The sequence below is a fragment of the Etheostoma spectabile genome, chromosome 5, assembly GCF_008692095.1.
Source record: "Etheostoma spectabile isolate EspeVRDwgs_2016 chromosome 5, UIUC_Espe_1.0, whole genome shotgun sequence".
Taxonomy (NCBI): Eukaryota; Metazoa; Chordata; class Actinopteri; order Perciformes; family Percidae; genus Etheostoma; species Etheostoma spectabile.
The window spans coordinates 21417018-21437720 of record NC_045737.1 but is presented as its reverse complement, the minus strand read 5'-3'; the positions used below and the strand labels follow the sequence as shown (position 1 = coordinate 21437720).

The 20703-nt window shown below is 39.4% G+C and overlaps 1 protein-coding gene across 1 annotated transcript in view; it reads right to left on the bottom strand.

Moving 5' to 3' along the window:
* Window positions 1-76: 76 nt before the first annotated feature.
* Window positions 77-20703, bottom strand: part of msh3 (mutS homolog 3 (E. coli)) — a 42003-nt gene continuing 21376 nt past the window's right edge. Inside the window, 4 exon segments of the mRNA XM_032516857.1 lie at window positions 77-286; window positions 2534-2702; window positions 3083-3215; window positions 11052-11238. Of these exon segments, the coding sequence (XP_032372748.1) occupies window positions 205-286; window positions 2534-2702; window positions 3083-3215; window positions 11052-11238 (571 nt within the window). The 3' untranslated portion in view covers window positions 77-204.

The window sequence follows — 20703 nt, the reverse complement described above, 5'->3', positions numbered from 1 at the left end:
CACACACACACACACACACACACACACACACACACACACACAAAGAGCAGCAAGAACCACTTCACTCCATCAGTGCTGAGTTTTTTCTGAAACAAGATTTACTTCCTTGTACAGTATATTGTTTTTTGAACATGCTCATTTACTGATGGCTGGATCCTCTCTTCTTCATGTGTGTCTTCTATGGTCACAACTACTGCAGCAATGTCAAGAGTTTGACTGCAGCCACTCCATGAGAGATGATCTGTCTGAGATGCTCCAAAGATCTGAGAGAAGTTTCTTATTCTTCCTAGAGAGACGGAGATAAAGACACGGAAATGTTGCTTTAAACAAAATATTGAGTATAAAACTGTATATTGTCATATATTCCTTTATGTTTTGTGCATAAATACAATAAAATCTCTGTTCATAACCCCAGACCAGCAGCTCAACTCCTCTGTGTACGATTATTGTGCACTCAGCATGGCTTCACTCCAACCGAGGACAAACATTTCATATAGGGAGGATTACATTGACAGTGAGCATGTGTGTGCGTGCATGCGTGCCTGCATGCGTGCTGACAGATATTTCATATGGGGAGGATTACTAGGGAGAGGTTAAGCAGCACTCAACTCTCAGCAGGCTGTCCCTTACAGAACGAAGAGATGCTGTGTACAAATTTAAGAGATAGAAGACTGTATTTGGAGAAAGTACAATTTGCTGACAGTTTGACAGCAAAAGACTAAGAATTTTCTGTATTTCTGTATCCTAACTCAATCGTTCTCAAGCGGAACATATGTGCCTGTCAGTGTGTAATAGAAAGTAATTGTCTACATCAGCATTAAAAAAAAACAAGATTATTTTTCTTCCTTTCTGTATTAGAGTGCACTTGTGCATTCTTCTTAAAAATAAATTAGTCATAGAAGGTAAGGGAGAAAATATGCCATGACAAAGATCTGATCTGGTTTTAATTTAACCAATTCCAGCACACTTATATTAACTAAAATTTGATTTGAACCAATTAGGAACATTAATTTAAAATCAGAACTTTAAACAAGGAACTCCTGAAAAACCTGCACTGCAAACAGCTAAATAAAAGTAGACATTGGCAACCCACACTACATCTCTGGTAAAGGCTGCATCCATTTAAGACATCATGAGAAAGCTCTAAAAACTTTTAAAATAGACAGATAGATAGACAGATAGACAGATAGATAGACAGATAGACAGATAGATAGACAGATAGACAGATAGATAGATAGATAGATAGATAGATAGATAGATAGATAGATAGATAGATAGATAGATAGATAGATAGATATTCATGCCAATAAATGTTGGGATCAGTTGACACTAAAACATGTTTAAACAAAACTCAACTAAAACTGGTTTTGCATGTCTCAGTACCAAAGAAGCCAAGGTTTTGCAGCGGTTGAGGAATTACAAACTGTAAAAATCATCCAACATAAACGTGCGTGTAGGTGTGTCTCTCCTCCTAAGTGTGAGCTGGCCCAGTAATCTGTACCCAGTCTTATTTTCCAAGAATTTAGGTACATTCTCTGGTTTGGACATGTTAGCATATTAATTTAATCACATTCATTTGAGTGTTTAAGTTTAAATAAACATTCAATTTAGTGTCTGTGGACCTGCTTTGAGTTTTATTATTTCATGACACACGTCTGACTTTAAGCTGTCAAGCTCCGCTTGTATTAAACAGTATTCAAAACAGCTCTCCAAAAGCACAGAAACAAGGTTTTTTTTTATCATTTATGAGAGGATTTAAAATGTGCAGTAAGTGATTCTGTAAGATTATTGAGATTTGTAAATTTATTTAAAAAAAAAAAGATTATTGGATTAACATCACTTACAATACCTTTAAAGGGATACTCTAGCATTTTAGTAGCAATCTTCCAAAATTGAGGGACTTATGAGAAAAAAGTAAAATCAAAGCTGCAGAAACTGAGAAGTTCCAACTTAATTAAGTCGTTAATATGGGTCAACTTCCAAAAATACTGGAGCCTACATTTCCCACAATTCAACTTGATAGTGTTTTTTTCGGCTTTCAAACCAACAAAGCAGCAGGGGCACCAATGCAGGGGGCTCCAGCAAAAAAACACATGGTTGCCCAACATATTTTTCTACGGTTTACCTGGCATTCATGTAACGAAAGTTAATGATAACCTCCCAGAGTTGTAAAATCCTGTGTCAGTATTACAGAATTCATATTTACAGATCGGTTACTCAAACTACTAACTAGGATTTCACTTTGTCATCGTTACCTAAAATAAACCCCAACCAACAAGCAAAGCTGTTTTCAATCTGAATGCCCACTTAGACCCTAACCCTGCCAGGTAAACACCCACTACTTTCAGAACACCAGTTTGCAATGCTAGGGCTTTTTTTGGAAATTTTTTGTTTAGTCTCCAGATAAAAAATATACAAATGTTTTCACAGACTGATTTGTACTCCACATGACTAGCAAACTGATCTTTTAGGGTAAAATGAGTGGAGTCCCCCTTTAAAAAATGGTCAGGGTGCATATGTGGGTCTGCTGTACCTCCTGGCGTTAACCATGCTCTCCATCTCTTGGGCTTTGCGTGCAGCAGTGTGTAGTATAGGGTCTGGAATTTCAGCCAATCGGGCCACATTCAGGCCGTAGCTTCGCCCTGCAGCACCTTCAGTTAACTGGTAGAGGAAAGTGATGGACTCTGGCTGAACTTCTCTGTCTGTCCGCACGCGCGCGCGCACACACACACACACACACACACACACACACACACACACACACACACACACACACACACACACACACACACACACACACACACACACAACACACACACACACACACACACACACCACACACACACACACACACACACACACACACACACACACACACACACACACACACACACCACACACACACACACACACACACACACACACACTTAAAAATCTCAGTAAAATGCCACGTGATAATGATTTAGAAAATGCCATGGTAAGCTTGTTCTAAATGTACCTGCAAGGCAATAGTCAAACAGAATTTTCACCAAATAAAACATTGAAAGCATTTGTGCGCACGCACACACACACACACACATACCATCAGTGTCAGTGGCGATGTCAGGTTCATTGAGTAGGAAAGCCATGTGGTAGTTAGACACATGTTCAGGATACACCCGCTCCAACTCACACAGAGGAGGATAATGGGTCACAAACAGGGTGAGGGCTTTCACCTAAGAAAAAGAAGGGGAGAGCAATTTTTTACATTTGTATGCCAGGTATAAAAGGCTGAATAGCTGTCAGAAAACCACCTGTTGACTAGACTTCGCTGGATGTTAAGGATCAGAAAAATGGCATAAACAGGTTCAGCCAGGTGTAAATGCCATCTGTACATTATGTTTACATTGGATAAGAAAATATCCAGTCGAGGTGTAGAAAGGAGCACAAATGCAGGAAAAAATGTTCCCACTACTGTCGCTCACTGCTGTCTTCAACAGTCAAAGACGTCTCTATACATAGGTAAAAGTAAGAAAAGAGGATCACTTGTGGTGACACTCCACCTGCTATGTTTGATTTTACTAACAACATAACTACCATTTTCCCACCTACTCAACAGTTTTGTAGAGTGCCTGTGTAAAACAAGATCTTATTAAAGTGTGCAAAGAATGCAGAAAAATCATATAAAATCTGATGTAAATGTTAAGATACTGCAATGGCAGGGGATCATCAAAGTCAGTAGGAACCATGAATTCTATACAAAATTCATGGCAATCAGTGTATTCAATGGTTTCCAACCTGGGGGTTGGGATCCCAACATGAGATAAATCTTAAGGGTCGGCAGAACTACCTGGCAGGAGATCAATTCTGCTGCCCAAAGTTAGGATCATGATGTCATGAACATGCAGTGTGTTACAAGGGATGACAAGTAGACGTTCATATTAAGTTTGGCAACCATTGTGACATTTCAGTGAAAACTTTTACATGCTGGTGTCAGTAAAGGAAAAGTCACCAAACTTATGGGGATCCTTCCCATGGGGACCTTGAATGTCTACACAAAACTTCATGGCAGTCCCTTCACTAGTTGTTGAGATATTTCAGTGGTGAACCAACAGACACCGCCATCCCAAGAGAACAAAAGAAAATCGAACTTATCTTCAAAGCAAGCTCTTCCCCATAGCGCACTCACTTTACCAGCCCTTGGAATATAAAAAGGGTTTTGTAAGCCCTTATATACAGTACAATATGCATATTTACATTTACTACAACTATAGGATTAATATGGGAGTTAACATTGGGATCTTGATTCTATTCTACTTAACGTTTTAATTTGTCCTTTGACCTCAGTGAATTTTAATTATATTATTAATTTTATTACTTATGTTCGTACAGTGGAAAGTGGAAAAAAGAACAGAAAGACAAAGAGGAGAGATAAAGTGATGAATTTACCAAATGGAAGGTATCATAAATTTTGCATTATGCAACACTGTCTGTGCTATTCTTTATTCTCTGTCAGGCCTGGGAGCCACCCAAACGCTACATTAGGGTGAAGACGTGAAAATCACAAAAAGCGGGTGGGGCACGTACTCTCAAATGCATGCACAAATTTTGCATTATTGCATTATTTCTTGCACCACAGCACTCTCTGGACAGCTGCTCAGAGTTCTTCACTTAAACAAATGCAACAATTTCCTGCTTACTTTAACAGCCCAATCATGTGCGAATGGGAGTGGGGAGGACACTCAAACACAAAAAACTGAGTCTTGACAATGTGGCAAACTGTTGAAACACAATAATTAATATAAAATGTCCCTAAAACGTATTAATCAGTGCTGTCAACTTATAAAATATTTAATCGCAATTAATTGCATTAATGTCATAGTTCACTCACAATTATTCACACATTTTAATCTATTCTAAACGTCCCTTGATTTCTTTTTGTCCAATATGTTCTCATTTTAATGATCTTATCAACATGAAAAAGAGGATCGGCTTGCTTTGTGCAAATGTTTTTTTAGTGAAAACCACATTGGCATATAGCCTACTGTAGTGTTCAATTTCACACGTAAAATTCTCACTTGGAGCAAATAATCTCTCACACAGTGTTTAAAACTGTTCATCAATAAATGGGTGAAATTACTTTGACGAGGGGGAGGAGAATTCGCATCAGCTGTGTGCTTACCACTTGATAGGTGGTATTTCAGACTGGACGTGCTGCAATGACAGCTCAGCTCACAACAACAAAACACACAGGTTAATAACGCACTAGTAATAAGAATCATGAAGGTTGATGATGGAAATAATGATAACAAATAGTGTATGAGCTCTCATGGTGAAGCAGGCCTTAGTCTTACATCATCGCAGCTGAAGGGCGGCTGCAGGACTCGGCTGGCTCCAAGATAATCTTGCTAACCACTCGGTCTAAGAAAGGTCACATGCCACTAGTAATACCTCCCTCTGAAAGAGACGTACATGGTGACTCTCTCAAGCCTCAAGCAAAGACAGACAGACCTGCACACTCATATCGGCACGCATGCACGCCAATGGACTGACCACCTTGCTTCTGCAAGAAACAACGCTGATGAGTGCTGTGAGTCTAAACCAAAATAAAGGTTCAGGCTAAAAAAAAAAAACTAAAAAAAAGAGTGGAAAATCACTAAAAACGCTCTGTATACCGGTGTAGAAATGCAGAAAAATGTGTTAATTATCTTTCCTCTATAAGCTATATTTCATTATTTGATCCAATGCTTTTTTAAATTTTTACTATAATTTAAAAATGCAGATTAGTCCAGCTGATCGGCCACAAACCCACAGATAACACTTTCTCTTCTATGGCACATCTGTCGAGATATGACGTGAAAGATGTGATTGTGTGAAAGAGTGCTTCCACTTTGTAATCTGATCCCGAGGAGCAGGTTTGAGGTGTCAACTACACTACTGCTGTCTCCCTGGCTTGTTACTTTCTCACTATCCAATTAAACACAAATCTAATTGACTCAAATCAACACCCTTTGTGTCCTCACCTCACAACTAACTAAGCTCTTGCTGAGGTGTGCATGCATGAAATGAAGAGATCTGGTGTAAATGATGCGTACATGTGTGTCACTGACCTCTCTGAATTTGGTTGCGAGTCAATCTTGTTCTCACATTGGTCTATTTTATTTGAGTCAGTATCAGTCCCTTTAGACCATATTGGCTCTTTTGTTTCAAGGAAATATTTGGTACAACGGTGTGCAATAGTATGGACAGAATGTTCATGATGGTGACATGATCCTGTGCTTTAGGGTGCTTTCACTTCTTTAGTTTGGTTCATTTGGTGTGGACCAAAGGAAACAAATGATACACAGGCTTTTTAGAGACAAATATCACTTGTCTATTTATGTCCCCCCCACCAAAAAGAGCTGTTGGTCTTGGTGCAATATTTGTGCTTTTTTTCTGAGTAAGGGTTATGGGGAAACATTTATTTTGCATCCATTAACATTAAAATTTGTATACTGTGGATGTATCTCAAAGTGGAAACAAAAAAGACAACTCAAATTCAACTATTCATCTTATTAGTGAGAACAGAATGCTCTTCTGTTTTTTTATTAAACCAGTGGGATAAAGGACATGGAGCGGATTTAATCTGATTCAGATAACTTTTGAAGCAACACCTGCCAGACAACAGTTAGCACAAGAAAGTGTGAATTTTCAAGTACGTTTTAAAGAGAAAGCAAGCAAGCTGTGCCCCTGTCCATGCCAGCATTAAGAAAACTTTTATCCAAAGTAGATCAGAACTAACTTGTAAGCACACTAAACAAAGAGCAAAAGATATTTGGACAACTATGCAGTGTGATTTATTTGTATCTGACACATTTATTGTAAACTGATGACTGAAATTACAGTTCAAACACTACAAAGAATTACAGTGTTACCAAAATCCATACTAGAATCACAAATCGAGGGCTGAAACATTTCATTTGTTTAATCCATTAGTTGATTGACAAAACATAATTTTCGTTAATTCTTATAATCTATTATTTGGTTGAATTATTGACTTTTAGCATCCCAAAGATTTGCTGCTTTTAGGGTTTGATGATTTTAAATGTAACATATCTGGGTTGTAAACTGTTGGTTGGACAGAATAAGCAATTTGACAACTTCATGTTGGACTGGGAAATTATGATGGCCATTATTCACTATTTGAAATTGTTTTAGACAAAAGAATCAATCAATCTTAAAAATAATAAACCGATTAATTGACAACGAAAATAATTAGTTAGTTTTAGTCCTAAACAAATCCTTACCAATTGGGCTAAAAGTTTACTTTGATTAGTGCACACACCACACAAGAATAGTTTAATTTACCAATAATTGCTGTCAAAAAACAATCAAGAATGCAATGTATATGAAAATGAGCACTGTAATAATGTTGCCACATAATTCTTACATTGTCTTGCAACCCTGCCAATTTGTATCCTTAGATCCCTTTCTAGGGACCCCACCCACATTAGGAACCACTGCTATTAACAACGTATGGCAAGAAATGAAGCGTCCAACAAAATTCTTACAATCAAACTTGAATAGCTGAAAAAAGGACAAAAGGTCTGCAATCCCAATGAGATAAGTAGAAAAACTGACAAGCATCTTCCTGACTGAGCAGTGCAGTGGAGCAGTGGGGCTTCGTAGGAGCTTTGTGCATGAGCTTGAGCACATCAGACCATTTACGCCCACATGGAGTGATACATTTTACTGAAAATGTACTCATTAGTATGCATCCAAAAGTAAGTTTTAGTGAGTTCTAGTTCCCCTGTGAGTCCAAGTGTAAAGGTGGGCCTGATTCTGCCTGGTTTACACAGTTAGTGCAGTCACTTGCAAGTCTGAGTCACGGTACGAGTGGACAGTGATATGTAGTGATGAGATTAATGTAAATCTAATGGCAGGACGTGCTGTTGGCGTGAATAAAAAGCGAGAGTCCAAGTAAGTCTAACCTCTAATTTCCACCGGTTGCGGAACGGCTGCGGATCGGCTCTGCTGCGTGTCGGCTTTGTGCTCCGCCGTCCGTCAACACCAACAAGGTCCAGATTCGTTGCGTGGCTGCGGCCATGACTGACAGCTGAAGTCTCAAGGACTCATGAGATCTCACAGATTCATGTAGAATAAAACCACAAAACCAACAACAGTTTGTTTCCATCCAGAGGAACAGAGAAGAAAAAACTCTGTGCTGTGTTTTCAAGGTGTAGTGCAGGGAAATATGAGCCGACGTGAGCACGGTCTATTTTATTTTAAAAATTAACCAAATGTATAATTTTTGTTGCTGATTTGCTGCGGAGCTCTCTGGTGTCCACCAAAAATAGAAGCTCTGTGTCGGCACACAGCCGCTCCGTAATCTGTGGAAATACACACATTGACTTTAATGGACACCTAATGACCCCGCCGCCGTTCCAGGGCAGATCCGCAGCCATTCCGCACCCGGTAGAAATTGGGGGTAAGAGTAATGGCTATAGAAGTGGACAGTATGAGGTACATATCACAACTAGAAAATAATTAAATTGGACAAACATTGACAGAACCAACCATGTGCTGGTCGTGATTTCACCAAAAAAAACAGAAACCTCCATCAGAAGTGGCTTCTAGTTTTAGTGATACTCTCCTCTGCTTTTCCATTTCTTTTTCTCTTTCTGCATCAAGGCTGTTTCTTTTATTGAGTGGTGTTATGAAACCCATCTACATTCTTAAAGACCTCTCAGGTGAGTGCTGGGGTACAGGGAAAGGTGTGTTACTATAACAACTGAGTCAAAGGAGGAGTAGTCTGACTTTTGACGTTAACAGTTGAGTCTGGTGAGGAGGAGGAAGAGGAGGATGAGTAGGAGGAAGAGGAGGGCGCATGAAAGACTGCAGGTCTGCCTGTACTGAGGAGACCTTTCCCTATAAAGCCTAACTTATTTTGTTTGTCTTTCCTTTAATAGCAAGGCTTTTCTAACAAATCAATGTTGTTACACAACAGGTAGTCAGAAAGTTCCTTCCTTCTGCGAGCAGCAGCTGCCAGCTGCATTAGCTGATACTTACGCATTTTCATTCTGTTTTCCAGCAAGGTTACATAACCCCAGGATTCTCTCCAAAGATTAATGTGGAACTGGCAACACATAAAAACTGGAAGGAGTTATGCAAAGATAAATGTGTATTCATCTAAATTTGAGCAGGGCTAACTCAGGGCAACTTGGAGCTTTTTGTCTAAGGTAGTGGGAAACCGAAAATAAACAAATTTTTAGCTCTAAATACCAAGATGGCAGCAGTATTCTTTCATGGTAAAACTAATGTAACACATCAATAGTATCTGTCACTGTGAACTGAAGTGGTAGCTGCACCCTGAATCAGTGGTTTGTGTAGTTCATTGAGTATCAGCAAAACAGCTGGTGGTGTGTTATCCATGAAAGCTAGAAACAAAGTTCCTCAAATTATCCCCAGAGAAGCTCCAGCCTCAAGGGCACTAATACCACACACACACACCACCAAACTGTTAAGACATCTGTAAAATCTGTATTGCTCGGACAATTTGTTTCTTGTAGTTTTTGTGTGTGTGTGTTGGGGGTGTGTGTGTGTGTGTGTGTGTGTGTGTGTGTGTTTGTTTGTTTGTGTAATAAGACCTTATTTATTTCAATAACAACCCAGCTCACTACGTGAGTAAGTGGCTCATGCTAATGCTGTGGCTAAAACGACGGTAACATTTAACACTATGAAGATTTAAAACTATGTTTAATCCACAAAGTTATTTTAGTATGATGATGATGTGATTTGCCATGTAACAGCTGTATGGCTAGTCAACAAACTTACTTAGTTAGCGCACCCCGGTTCGCCTTATTCCCAGCCGCTAAAAGACTGGCAGATGAGAGAGACTACAGCCCCGGAGAAAAAAGAACAGCTGTGTGTTCAAGTGATGCCACTAATTCAAGCATGCAGTCCATGTCAAACTGTAGTAATGGGTCTTCTGCGCTTATACTATGAATGTTTGTTCACTAAATGGGTGCAAACAAATACTTTGGGTTTTCCACAAGGAACAACAAATGACTGCCAGTGTTGGTACCCCCCCCCCCCCCCCCCCCCCCCTTACTAACACAAACACCCCCTCCTCGTTCCCTCATCTGTTCTGCAATGACGGACATACAAACATTGTGCAACATCCGAAGGGCACCAGTTTAAATAATCCCCAGAACACAACACACACACACACACACACACACACACACACACACACACACACACACACACACACACACACAAACACACAAACACACAAACACACACACACACAAAATCTCACTCGTAGGAATACTGATTCCAAGTACTTTGGGCTGGAAAGCCCCATATATCTTGGGCTCATTAGCAGACCTCTGAACCAGTTCCTCTCTCCCCTTTGGCCTCGATTGCTGGCTAAAGTTGGACCTTTATGCTTTCCGTACACATCATTTTAACAACAGCTGACAAAAGTGAGCAGGAAACATATAATATATATAAGGACAAAGACGCCTACGGACACATTTGATCCCTTGAGAGAGCAAAAGTGAACATTGGACAAGCTGTCATCAGCCTTGGTTATGTGGGTGTTTCATGAGAAGTAAATGAGGCATGCTGCAGTGCAACACACATCCCTTGAACAACTAGGTACCCAGGGATCACTCTCTCTCTCCTTTTCCATTGCAGCTAGCCCTCTAACAGAATATTAACATTATAGATCAAGCTTCTGTGGTCTCTCTGGAGTCTCTTCTCTCGCTTCAAAACAATCATTGCAGTCTGCAGAGCAACAACTAGCACATGCAATCAAACTTTGCATACACCTCTTTAGGTCATTAGCTTGATGGTTAATTGGGCTGGCCTTAATATGCAACAATGCCGGTGGATTCATTAACAAGATGAATATGTGTGTGGTTGACAACAGGGAATATTTCACATTATTTGGTATTTCAGCAGTCACACTAACTGTTATCAAAATATCCCATTAGTGCTTTTCCTCTCACTTCTCACCTCTTTTTATTTCATCTCTTTTAATATTCAAATCTGTCCATTCACACAGACACACACAAACACACACTTACATCTCTGATGAAGTACTCCAGGGTGGCATGGGCAATGGCAATCCCATCATGGGTGCTTGTGCCCCGTCCCAGTTCATCAAGGATGACCAATGAACGTTCGGTTGCGCGGAAAATAATCTCAGAGGCTTCAGTCAGCTCTTCCATGAACGTACTGCGCCCTTTGTAGATGTTGTCTGTAGCCCCCATCCTGATGACCAATCAGACAAAGAAAACATGAGGTCAGAGGTCAAACGTAAAAGAGTGAGAGAGAGCTATGCTGAGATCAGATTGCATAATACTTTTAGTTTTTGAGATGATGACTGTTTTCAAGGTTAGTTTGAAAGTCTGATTCTTTTAAGAAATACAATTTAAGTTTTCTTTCATTTTTTGTTCTATTTCTGAGCTCCTTAAAAAGTCCCATATTGTAATATTGAGATTTCCATGTCTTTTTCATTATTATTATTATTATAAAGCAAGTTGAGGTGGTATAAATAAACATTTAATCCACAGAGACATGTTTGGAGGACCAGAGGTGACATGGAGTGGGGGGGGGATGAGGAAAAAAAACATGTACTGGTTACAAACACTTTTGCGAGCTCTTGACTTTGATTTGCAAGATATCGAGTTTTATTTGCAAGATCCCCCACCATCTCTCTGATCTGCTCTCCACCACTCTCCACCTGGACTCAACCCTCACCTCACCTGATGATCTCACAAACCACCTCAGCTCCACCTTGTCTACCTCCCTCAACACTCTGGCCCCCCTCAAACAAAAACCATCACTTTTAACACCTTTTCACCCTGGTACACACCTGCACTCCAAAAAATGAAACAAACTGGCTGCCAACTTGAACGTCTGACAAAGAAATCAGTCCACTTTGAAGCCTATAAACCTTAACTCACTGCCAACAAAGACGCCCTCATTGCTGCCAAGTCTACCTACCTCTCCACCATCCTCACTGACCCCTGCCAAAAGCTCAGAACCCTCTTCTTCACAATGAACAACCTCCTCAAGCCTTGGGTCAACAACCTCCTCAAGCCTTGGGTCAACACCCTCACTACTTATACTCTGGATCTCTACAACTCATACCTCCACTTTTTCCACTGACAAAAATCAACATTATTTATCAGTCTCTATCCCCGGCCTCTGACCTCCCAGTATCTACTCCAGCACCAACCGTGGCCCCTCTTCTCCCCATCTCTCGTGGCCACCCAACCCCTCCTCCACATTGCCTCCTTTCCCACTTTGACCCGGTTACCCCTCCTGAAATCTCAAAACTCATCAGCTCTTCCAAACCCACTACCTGCTCCCTTGACACCCTCCCTACCCCCCTTTTGAAGTCCTACCTCCCCATCCTATGCCCCTACCTCACAAACCTTGTCAACTCTTCACTGTCTCTTGGAACTGTCCCCTCTGTCTTCAAAGCTGCTGCTATCATCCCACCCCATCTCCCACCAGATCACCTACAAAATCATGGTCCTCACCTACAAAGCTGTCCACAATCTGGCACCCTCATACCTCACTGACCTCCTCTCCCCCTACCAACCCTCATAGTCCCTCAGAGCCACCTCAACCGGTCACCTCTCCGTCCACAAGTCCAACCTCCGCAGTTTCGGGGACAAAGCCTTCTCCAAGGCAGCTCCTAGGCTCTGGAACTCCTCCCCCAAGAGATCTGATCCCCACCCCTCCCTTTTCATCTCTGCCTGAATCTGGTTTTATTATTTTGTTTTTTATACCTTGCCCTGTAAAGCGACATTGGGTCCTTGAAAAGCGCTATACAAATTCAATTTATTATTATTAGTAGTAGTAGTAGTAGTAGTAGTAGTAGTAGTAGTAGTAGTAGTAGTAGTAGTACTACAACAAGACTTTAGTACTAAAAAGCCAGAATCATCAAATTATTTTGATTTGCTTTTTTAGAAGTCATGTTCATGCTTTGATTAAAAAAATGTCTTCCTCATCAAGTTTGGATGCTTCCAGTCTTCAAATTATTTGATCTCAATGTTGAAGCCACTGAGATTATTATGTTGTTCTTCTAAAATTAAAATAAAAAAACACCTGCAGAGACACATGGATACATTTTCCATCAGTGAACCTGCTCCTTTTCTTCTTCCAGAAGAAAGAAGAAAAGAAAAAGTGAGATGGAAAAGGAGGTGTGCTTATAAAGTGAGAGAGAATAACTAGAACACCTTGAGGTTCTTTTTAAATTGAACAGAAGAAGAAAATAGGAAGTCAACACGCAGCTGCAGGGTGTGGGTGATGGTGTGGAGAAGTTAAAATGGCCCAAGTCTCATTCTCACCCCTTACGTGTCATACGTGTCACAGTCTGAACTGTTCCATGAATTGAACTATGTTTACTCATTGTTAAAGGGGTGGTTCAGAGTTTTGGACATAAGGCCTTATTTCCAAGTTAGCCAGTGAGTTTTTTATCAGTGGAGATAGTTTAACACTTTTCCTCCAGTCCTTCCAGATGCAGAGTTCGGTGGTGCTAGTCTAGCACAAGTCAACAGTATCTGCTAGCCCACCATCAAAAACACCTTACCCACTCCATAGTACACAAAGGCAAATAAATTATAACACCAGACTATCAATGTAAATGTCTGTTGATAGAATGTTAGAAATAAAACTACCCTTGCGTGGCATTGCAATAGTTATACGTTGTTCCCTGTGGTTGGTAGCACAGGCTACAGCAGCTGCAGAGTGATATTACCTAGGCAACCAAGAAAGACGGTTCACATGACAATCACGCTAGTTTTTTTACCTGCTGCTGTCACTCATTGCTTCAGAAGCAGAGTACATTACACAAAGGAATCTACAAGCTATAGTACTATGGCCATGTTTGAAAGCCATGCCAGTGTTTCAGACTTTGAAGACAATGAAGACGAGAAATGTGTTATTTAACAAATCGTACCTGTATGAGCCGGAATACACAGACGAAGAACTAACATAGATGGATGCTAAAAGGGGAATAAGGGAGAGCGTCTGTAGAGACAGCACCCACTGGAGATGTCATAGAGAACCAGGACAGAACATTGGGAGACTGGTGGTGACCATCTGTTTGGTTTATTTTTACAATTTCTAAATGCACACTGAATCACCATGTTTCTTAGTCCTTTGTTTTCAATCCAATGCTACAATAACAATGTACAAGGCTACTACAATTCCACCACTGCTGAGAATATAGTCCCTTAAAAATGTAATTCGATCATTGAGATGCGAGGGTAGTTTTATTTCAAACATTATTCTATCAACAGACATTTACATCAATAGTCTGGTGTTATAACTTATTTGCCTTTGGTGTACTGTGGAGTGGGTAAGACTGTTTTTAATGGCGGGCTAGCAGATACTGTTGACTTGCGCTAGCCTAGCACCAGCAAACTCTGCAACTTGAAGGACTGAATAAAAAGTGTTCAAACCTGTCTCCACTAATAAAAAACACACTGGCTAACTTGGAAATAAGGTCTTATGTCCAAAATTCTGAACCCCCCCTTTAACATTGTAACGACTTGTGAAACTCTGTTTTCTCCGTCTCTTCCCTTCTGATGCCATCTCAGGTTAATTGAGACCCAGTCATTTCCAAAATCCCTCTGGATTTTTGTTTTCCAACTATTCAGGATTTCTACTTTAGCCTAAAGCAGCACAGATTTTAAAAATTAAAAACCATTTCTGAAACACTCACATTGGCCTTAATTATCATATGGAGTGTGTTTCAAAAATTAAAAACAAACTTGAACAACTATCAATTGTTCAATTACTATGTATTTATTTCCAATCAATGGCAATCAAGTCTTACAAACAGAAAACAGATGCAGACTTCCAAATGTTATATTATGTCTGTAAACCTCAACAATATTGACAATGCATACTTTGCAAGCAAAACCTTGATGTGTGGCTGGGTTTGTTTTATTTTTTTATCTGAGAGGACGCCACGGAAGAGGTATCTAAACTATGTGACCAAAAGTATGTGGACACCTGAACACTACACCCAAATGAGATTGTTGAACATCTCATTCCAAAACCATGGACATTAATCTGCTGCTATAGCTTCCTACACATTAATACAAAAATGTTCTTGCATAAGGCCCAATTTGTAATGAGAAACCATTAAATGCGTTCACTAGACAGCCTAGAATAGATGTAATGAATTCATTGGCAAACACATGTAAGTATAATTATGGTTGATGATGATACATTGTCACCTGAGGAGGCCAAAAGTGAGGCTAGTATTGAGGCTAACAGTGGAACAAGACTACATTGAACACTATTGATGATGCCACAAGTAAAGTCCTTTAATAAATATTTACTTGTTACAGAGATACAATAACAAAACACTGATTTCTTCACAAGCCTCAAAGCCAGTTTGAGAGCTCCTCTGATGCACCAATACAGACCGACAGACAGAGACACATCTGGTAGTGAGCTTTTCTCACCTCTAAATCTGTCTTTTACTGTCCTGATTGTCCTACAACACAGTACAGTAGTATCAATTAACCACTGACAGGAGCCTCTAGCACATAGGTTACCATGGTTACACCACATGCCACATACGTAGGAAAGGGGCTGTGGCAGACATGCTGCTGCATTTGATTAGCCAATTTATAGTGTGTGTGCATGTATGCCAAAACTCAGAGGAAATGATGACAATTCGATCTATACTACGTGGCAGGAAGGACATACAAAATCAGATGAATACGCACTGTTCACTGATGAACGGATGTACAGGAAAAACACAATCCACAAGCTGGGTGTCCTGCTGCTCTGCATTGAATCCCTCCATTTCCACCAAATAAACTGATTCTGAAAATAAAGTCATTTATAATCACCTTACATGTCAATTATTTTCTGACACTTGTGGTTCCCTTGTTGCTCTCAGATTGCCCTGTTGTTTTAGTGTAATAATACATATTATGACATCATAACTCTACTTTAATCAATCAAAACTTCTTGACATCAAAACAAAAATCCAAGCCCTACCTTAATGTCAAACACTATTACAAACATGACAAAATCTGCAAAATATCTATTTTCACTTTGAGGAGAAAGGAATGAAGTTTAGTCTTGGCTTTATGATTCAAACTGATGTCCTAAAAAGCTTAAAGACAAAAAACAAAGGCTTCTCATCCTTCTTTATATTGTTCCACCTACAAATCAGGACTTTTGGTCAATATTGTTTTACTGTTTTATTGGCAGTTTTTATTTTTTGTTTACTGAGGCTTTCATTTGATTTGCAAAATTAGTAACCTTATTTTTTATGTTTGGTTTGTTTTTCCTTTGTTGGTCCATTGATGCTGTATGATTTTGAATTGAAGTTTTTTATTTTTATAATTGTTTCATGTGGACACCAGAGAACTAATGACCAATTTGTTAAATGGAGATCCAAATAAAGAATACAGCTACACAAAAACCCATCTTCTTATCTAGATCAGTACAGCAGGAAGATCAAAGTAAGCACATTACACAAGGCATTTGTTAATCATTTAGATTTGTCCTTCCAGATAATTTCTGCAGCGTTAACTCCACACGGTCCTACAGAACACTAAAGACCTAACCTGCCCTGCTTGCCGCCTACACGATGGCATAGGCACTCTGACACTGCAGCACTATAAACCCCTGAGGAACGGATGAGTCGATTTAGGATGCAACATTTTTCCACATGCTCAACATGTTTCACAATGCTGTACAACACCCACCAAGGTGATGGCTACACACTGTTACATAGAGACACATTGGCACCAAAACACTCACACCATCATTTGTGAGGTATTTCTGGATATTAACAACATTTCTGGGACACAGAAAAATAAAATAAAAAATGTTACTGCATTTTCTGAGGAAAGCTTTAGTAAAACACGCTATAATCCCTGCAAGGACTCCATGGTCGATTAAAGGTCCTTTTCAAAACATGGTTTTACATTCTGCTTCCTTTTGCTGTTTCCATAACAACCATGAAGGGATAGAAGAATGTGCTCTATAACCATCTATAACCTTCAGGACTATACCAACAATCACACACACACACACACACACACACACACACACACACACACACACACACACACCAACATACACGCAACACACGCACCACACCCGCACACACACGCACACCACACAGCACAACCCCACAGCACCCACACACGCTGCATGCGTGCTGCTCATAAGTTTAGGAACCCCTTCAAAAAAATTACACCCCTATGTTAAATTCCCATAGAGGCAGGTGGATTTATATTAAAGTTGAATTTTTCCATCTTTTTTTTTAGTTAAGGCATTAAGATCCATTTCCAAAAGATGATTTTTTTTCTATTCCTCTTTTTAGTTAACTTTGGCATTGGTTCTTAAACTTATGAGCAACACTATACCTGCACATACACATCTGTCAGCTGCCAGGAAACACACATAAGCATGCTGTCTTACTCTGCTTAAGTCGCACACACACACACACACAAACACACACACGAACACACGAACACACGAACACACACACGAACACACACACGAACACACACACACACACACACACACCACACCACACACCACCCACCACACACACCGACACCACACACAAAATTATGCTAAAACCACTGAATGGCATATTTGTAAAAATGCTGTAGCACAGTGGCGTGGGCTGGAAAATAAATAAAACAATGACTCTGTGAGGTGGCACACTGCTCAAAATAAATCCACAGATTATTCACTTTATCCTCACTGATAATCAATCATCTGGATCAGTTCAGAAAGAATAACCCATTAGACAGCTACGCACCATTTCATTACCCCTAACCCACAAAGTCTGCTTATTCGACTTGCAAGCTCTCACTCCATGTCTCTCTCCCCTCTCCCTCATAAACACACTTCTTACACTCACAAGATGAAGCAATTCCCACCGCTGCGTCTGTTACACTTGACACAGCAGTGTGAATTGATTGAACGCTTATTATCAAAACAGATGCTCCTCAGGATCTCAGTAATAGAGAGACGCTAAGCAGTCCAATTAGAAACAGATGGAATGATATAGGTAAAAGAGGAGGTTAGGGGAGGACAGCAGATACTGTGTGGGTGCATTTTCTCTGTGGACATTAATTAGCTCCTTAGTTGAATTTTCCCGGAGAGAAAGAGAATATTAACCTCTAACCGTGCTCAGAGACCCGACTCAACAACAAAAGGGACACACACACGATACTGTATTGCTTTACTTTTGTAGACCTTAACTGACTTAAGTAAAACTCATTCTTTGAGCTGATGCTGTGCTACTACCCACAGACCTAAACCTGACACTTATTACTCTCTAATTCAAAGTCTTTTCTTTGTTTTTTGAAAATTTTTCCCAAGAAATAGTTTGTTTAAGGTTCAGTTGGGGCTCCCTGGTGACGTAGGACTTTAAATCCACAACAATCCTCAGTTTGAATCCAGCTGGGGATGTGTCCTGCATGTCACTCCACAGCTCTCTCTTCCCTCATTTCCTGTAATCTCTATCAACTCAGTTATATAAAGGCATAAAACGCCCTAAAAACACAGATAAAATGATTTCCAGTCAGATGTCCACTTATGTCCCCATGCTCATAAAAGATGTAATTTACTGGTAGAAGAAGACATTATCTTAATTTACAAAGAAAATGTATCATGTTTGTGTTGAGGACAATTTAGCAATTCTTTGAGACAATAGAAAGTGAAAAAAAACATGCTTCTCATCATCTGATTATGTCCTTCAGGTTTAGTAAAGAAAAATGTTGAACTACGGTATTTTGCTGACTGTATTTCAAAAGATTTTGGTAGTATTTACTTTTTAAAATCAGATTTACATCCTTTTTATCCAAAGTAAACATTGAAATAATTTCTTCAGAATACATTTACAGTATATTGTTATTTTTATTCGTAATCCCAAATAATTTACGATTTGACTTTTTTTTTAATTTGGTTAGTTTAAATCTTTAGTTTACAGTTTACAGGATGACAAAATATATGATCTGTACTGTCTACAGTTATAAATCTAAAAGTTTTATTTTCTGTCCACCCAACCCAACATTCTAATAACCCAAAGCTTAAATCCTGATCATAAAGTAGACCTTTAGAACCAGCCAAAATCCCCTCATTACACTAATATGAAGTCTAAAACTGCCAACGGTTTCTTTCAAGAATAGAAATCAGAATTCTCTCTCTCTCTTTCTCTCTCTGTGTTTGCTGACAGGTCTCTGGCACCCACTCCGTTAATACATAAGAACATGCTTAAACCCACAAAAAAGGCAATTACACACATCTGCAAGTCATTAAGTCTAATCACATGTGCAACATAGGCAGAATAGCAGAAACCAATGAGTATATTGGCCTGGAAACTATGCAGAGCTGACTGCTTCACTCATCATAATGAGATAATCATCAGCGAGGAACAAAAGGACCTTCTACAACAAAGTCTTATTGTCTGATGTTTCCTACGATACAGAGAGGCATCGCACAGAACCATGAAAGAACAACTCTTGTTCATCTTTGCTTTCTTACACACCTCCTCCTGTGTGCTTAAGTAACACAATAGGGTAAGTGCGAGTGTGCGTTAGTTAGTCAGTGTCAGTAAGTTCTAGAAATATCTCAACCATGTTACATACAACGAAGGTGACACAAGGAGAATGAGGTGTTACAGGGGGAGGATGAGATTTCTTTTTGTTCTACGGTTGTCTCTACCTTTTGTTTGTTCAGTGTTGTCATGGTCACTATTTCTGGTCTTTCTGTCACGGAGACAAAACTAGAAAACATCACTCAAATATCCCTTCTTGAATGCGTTTGTGTGATTATCCATCACTAAAAAGAGAGAAACACTAACTTGTTGCGTCACTTTTACATTATGGGTTAGGTATAGATCAGTATTTGTATGTGTACATTTTAATTTGTGAACTTGTTTTAAAGTGTGAATGTGTTATTGTATCTCTGTTTCTCATCTTTAATATTCTTGCCAGCTGCATCAAATTGCTTTTATTCATGTTGTGTTTCTGTATAATCCACACTGCTTCATTAAGCCAAAGCACAAGTTAGAGGATTCATAGTAAGGGGTCCTTTTCACCCAACTTATAAAGCATAAAACCTTTCTCAGTTAACTCTTGCAGCTAGATGGAGATTTTGCTGTTGAATTGTATTAAATGTTTTTATTTAATGCAAAGCTGAATGAAAACCTAGAGGAATTATTTTCCAAAAAATCTTTATTAAAAGTAGTATACAAAACTGTGTAGGTGTAAGTAAGCATGAAAAACTATATGTCCTATCCATCATGACTTATTATGTTCACCTCTGCTCCCTCTGCCCTCTTTAAATTAAATTTTAAAAAATAAATTTGATAATAGTAATAAATATGAGTCCAATGAATTAATAAATTATTATCATTATTATTATAATAATTAATCAAACTGACAACAAATAAATAGAATTTTTTTTAACAATTATGAAACAAATACGTTATATCCAGTATCAAAGTCAAAGTCAATGTCGGACACCGTAGTTTTCTCTGGACCCCTGCCAAATCTAACCAGCGGTGAGATGTATAGCTGCATGTCATCATTTTGGCGCTGGCTATCAAGGTGGTGTCCAGATATCGATGTGGGCTTTGTAACTCCCTGGCTGTCTTTCTGGGGAAGACCTGGTCTGATTCGGAGCGACGGCATTCATCCCACTTGGGATGGAGCAGCTCTCATTTCT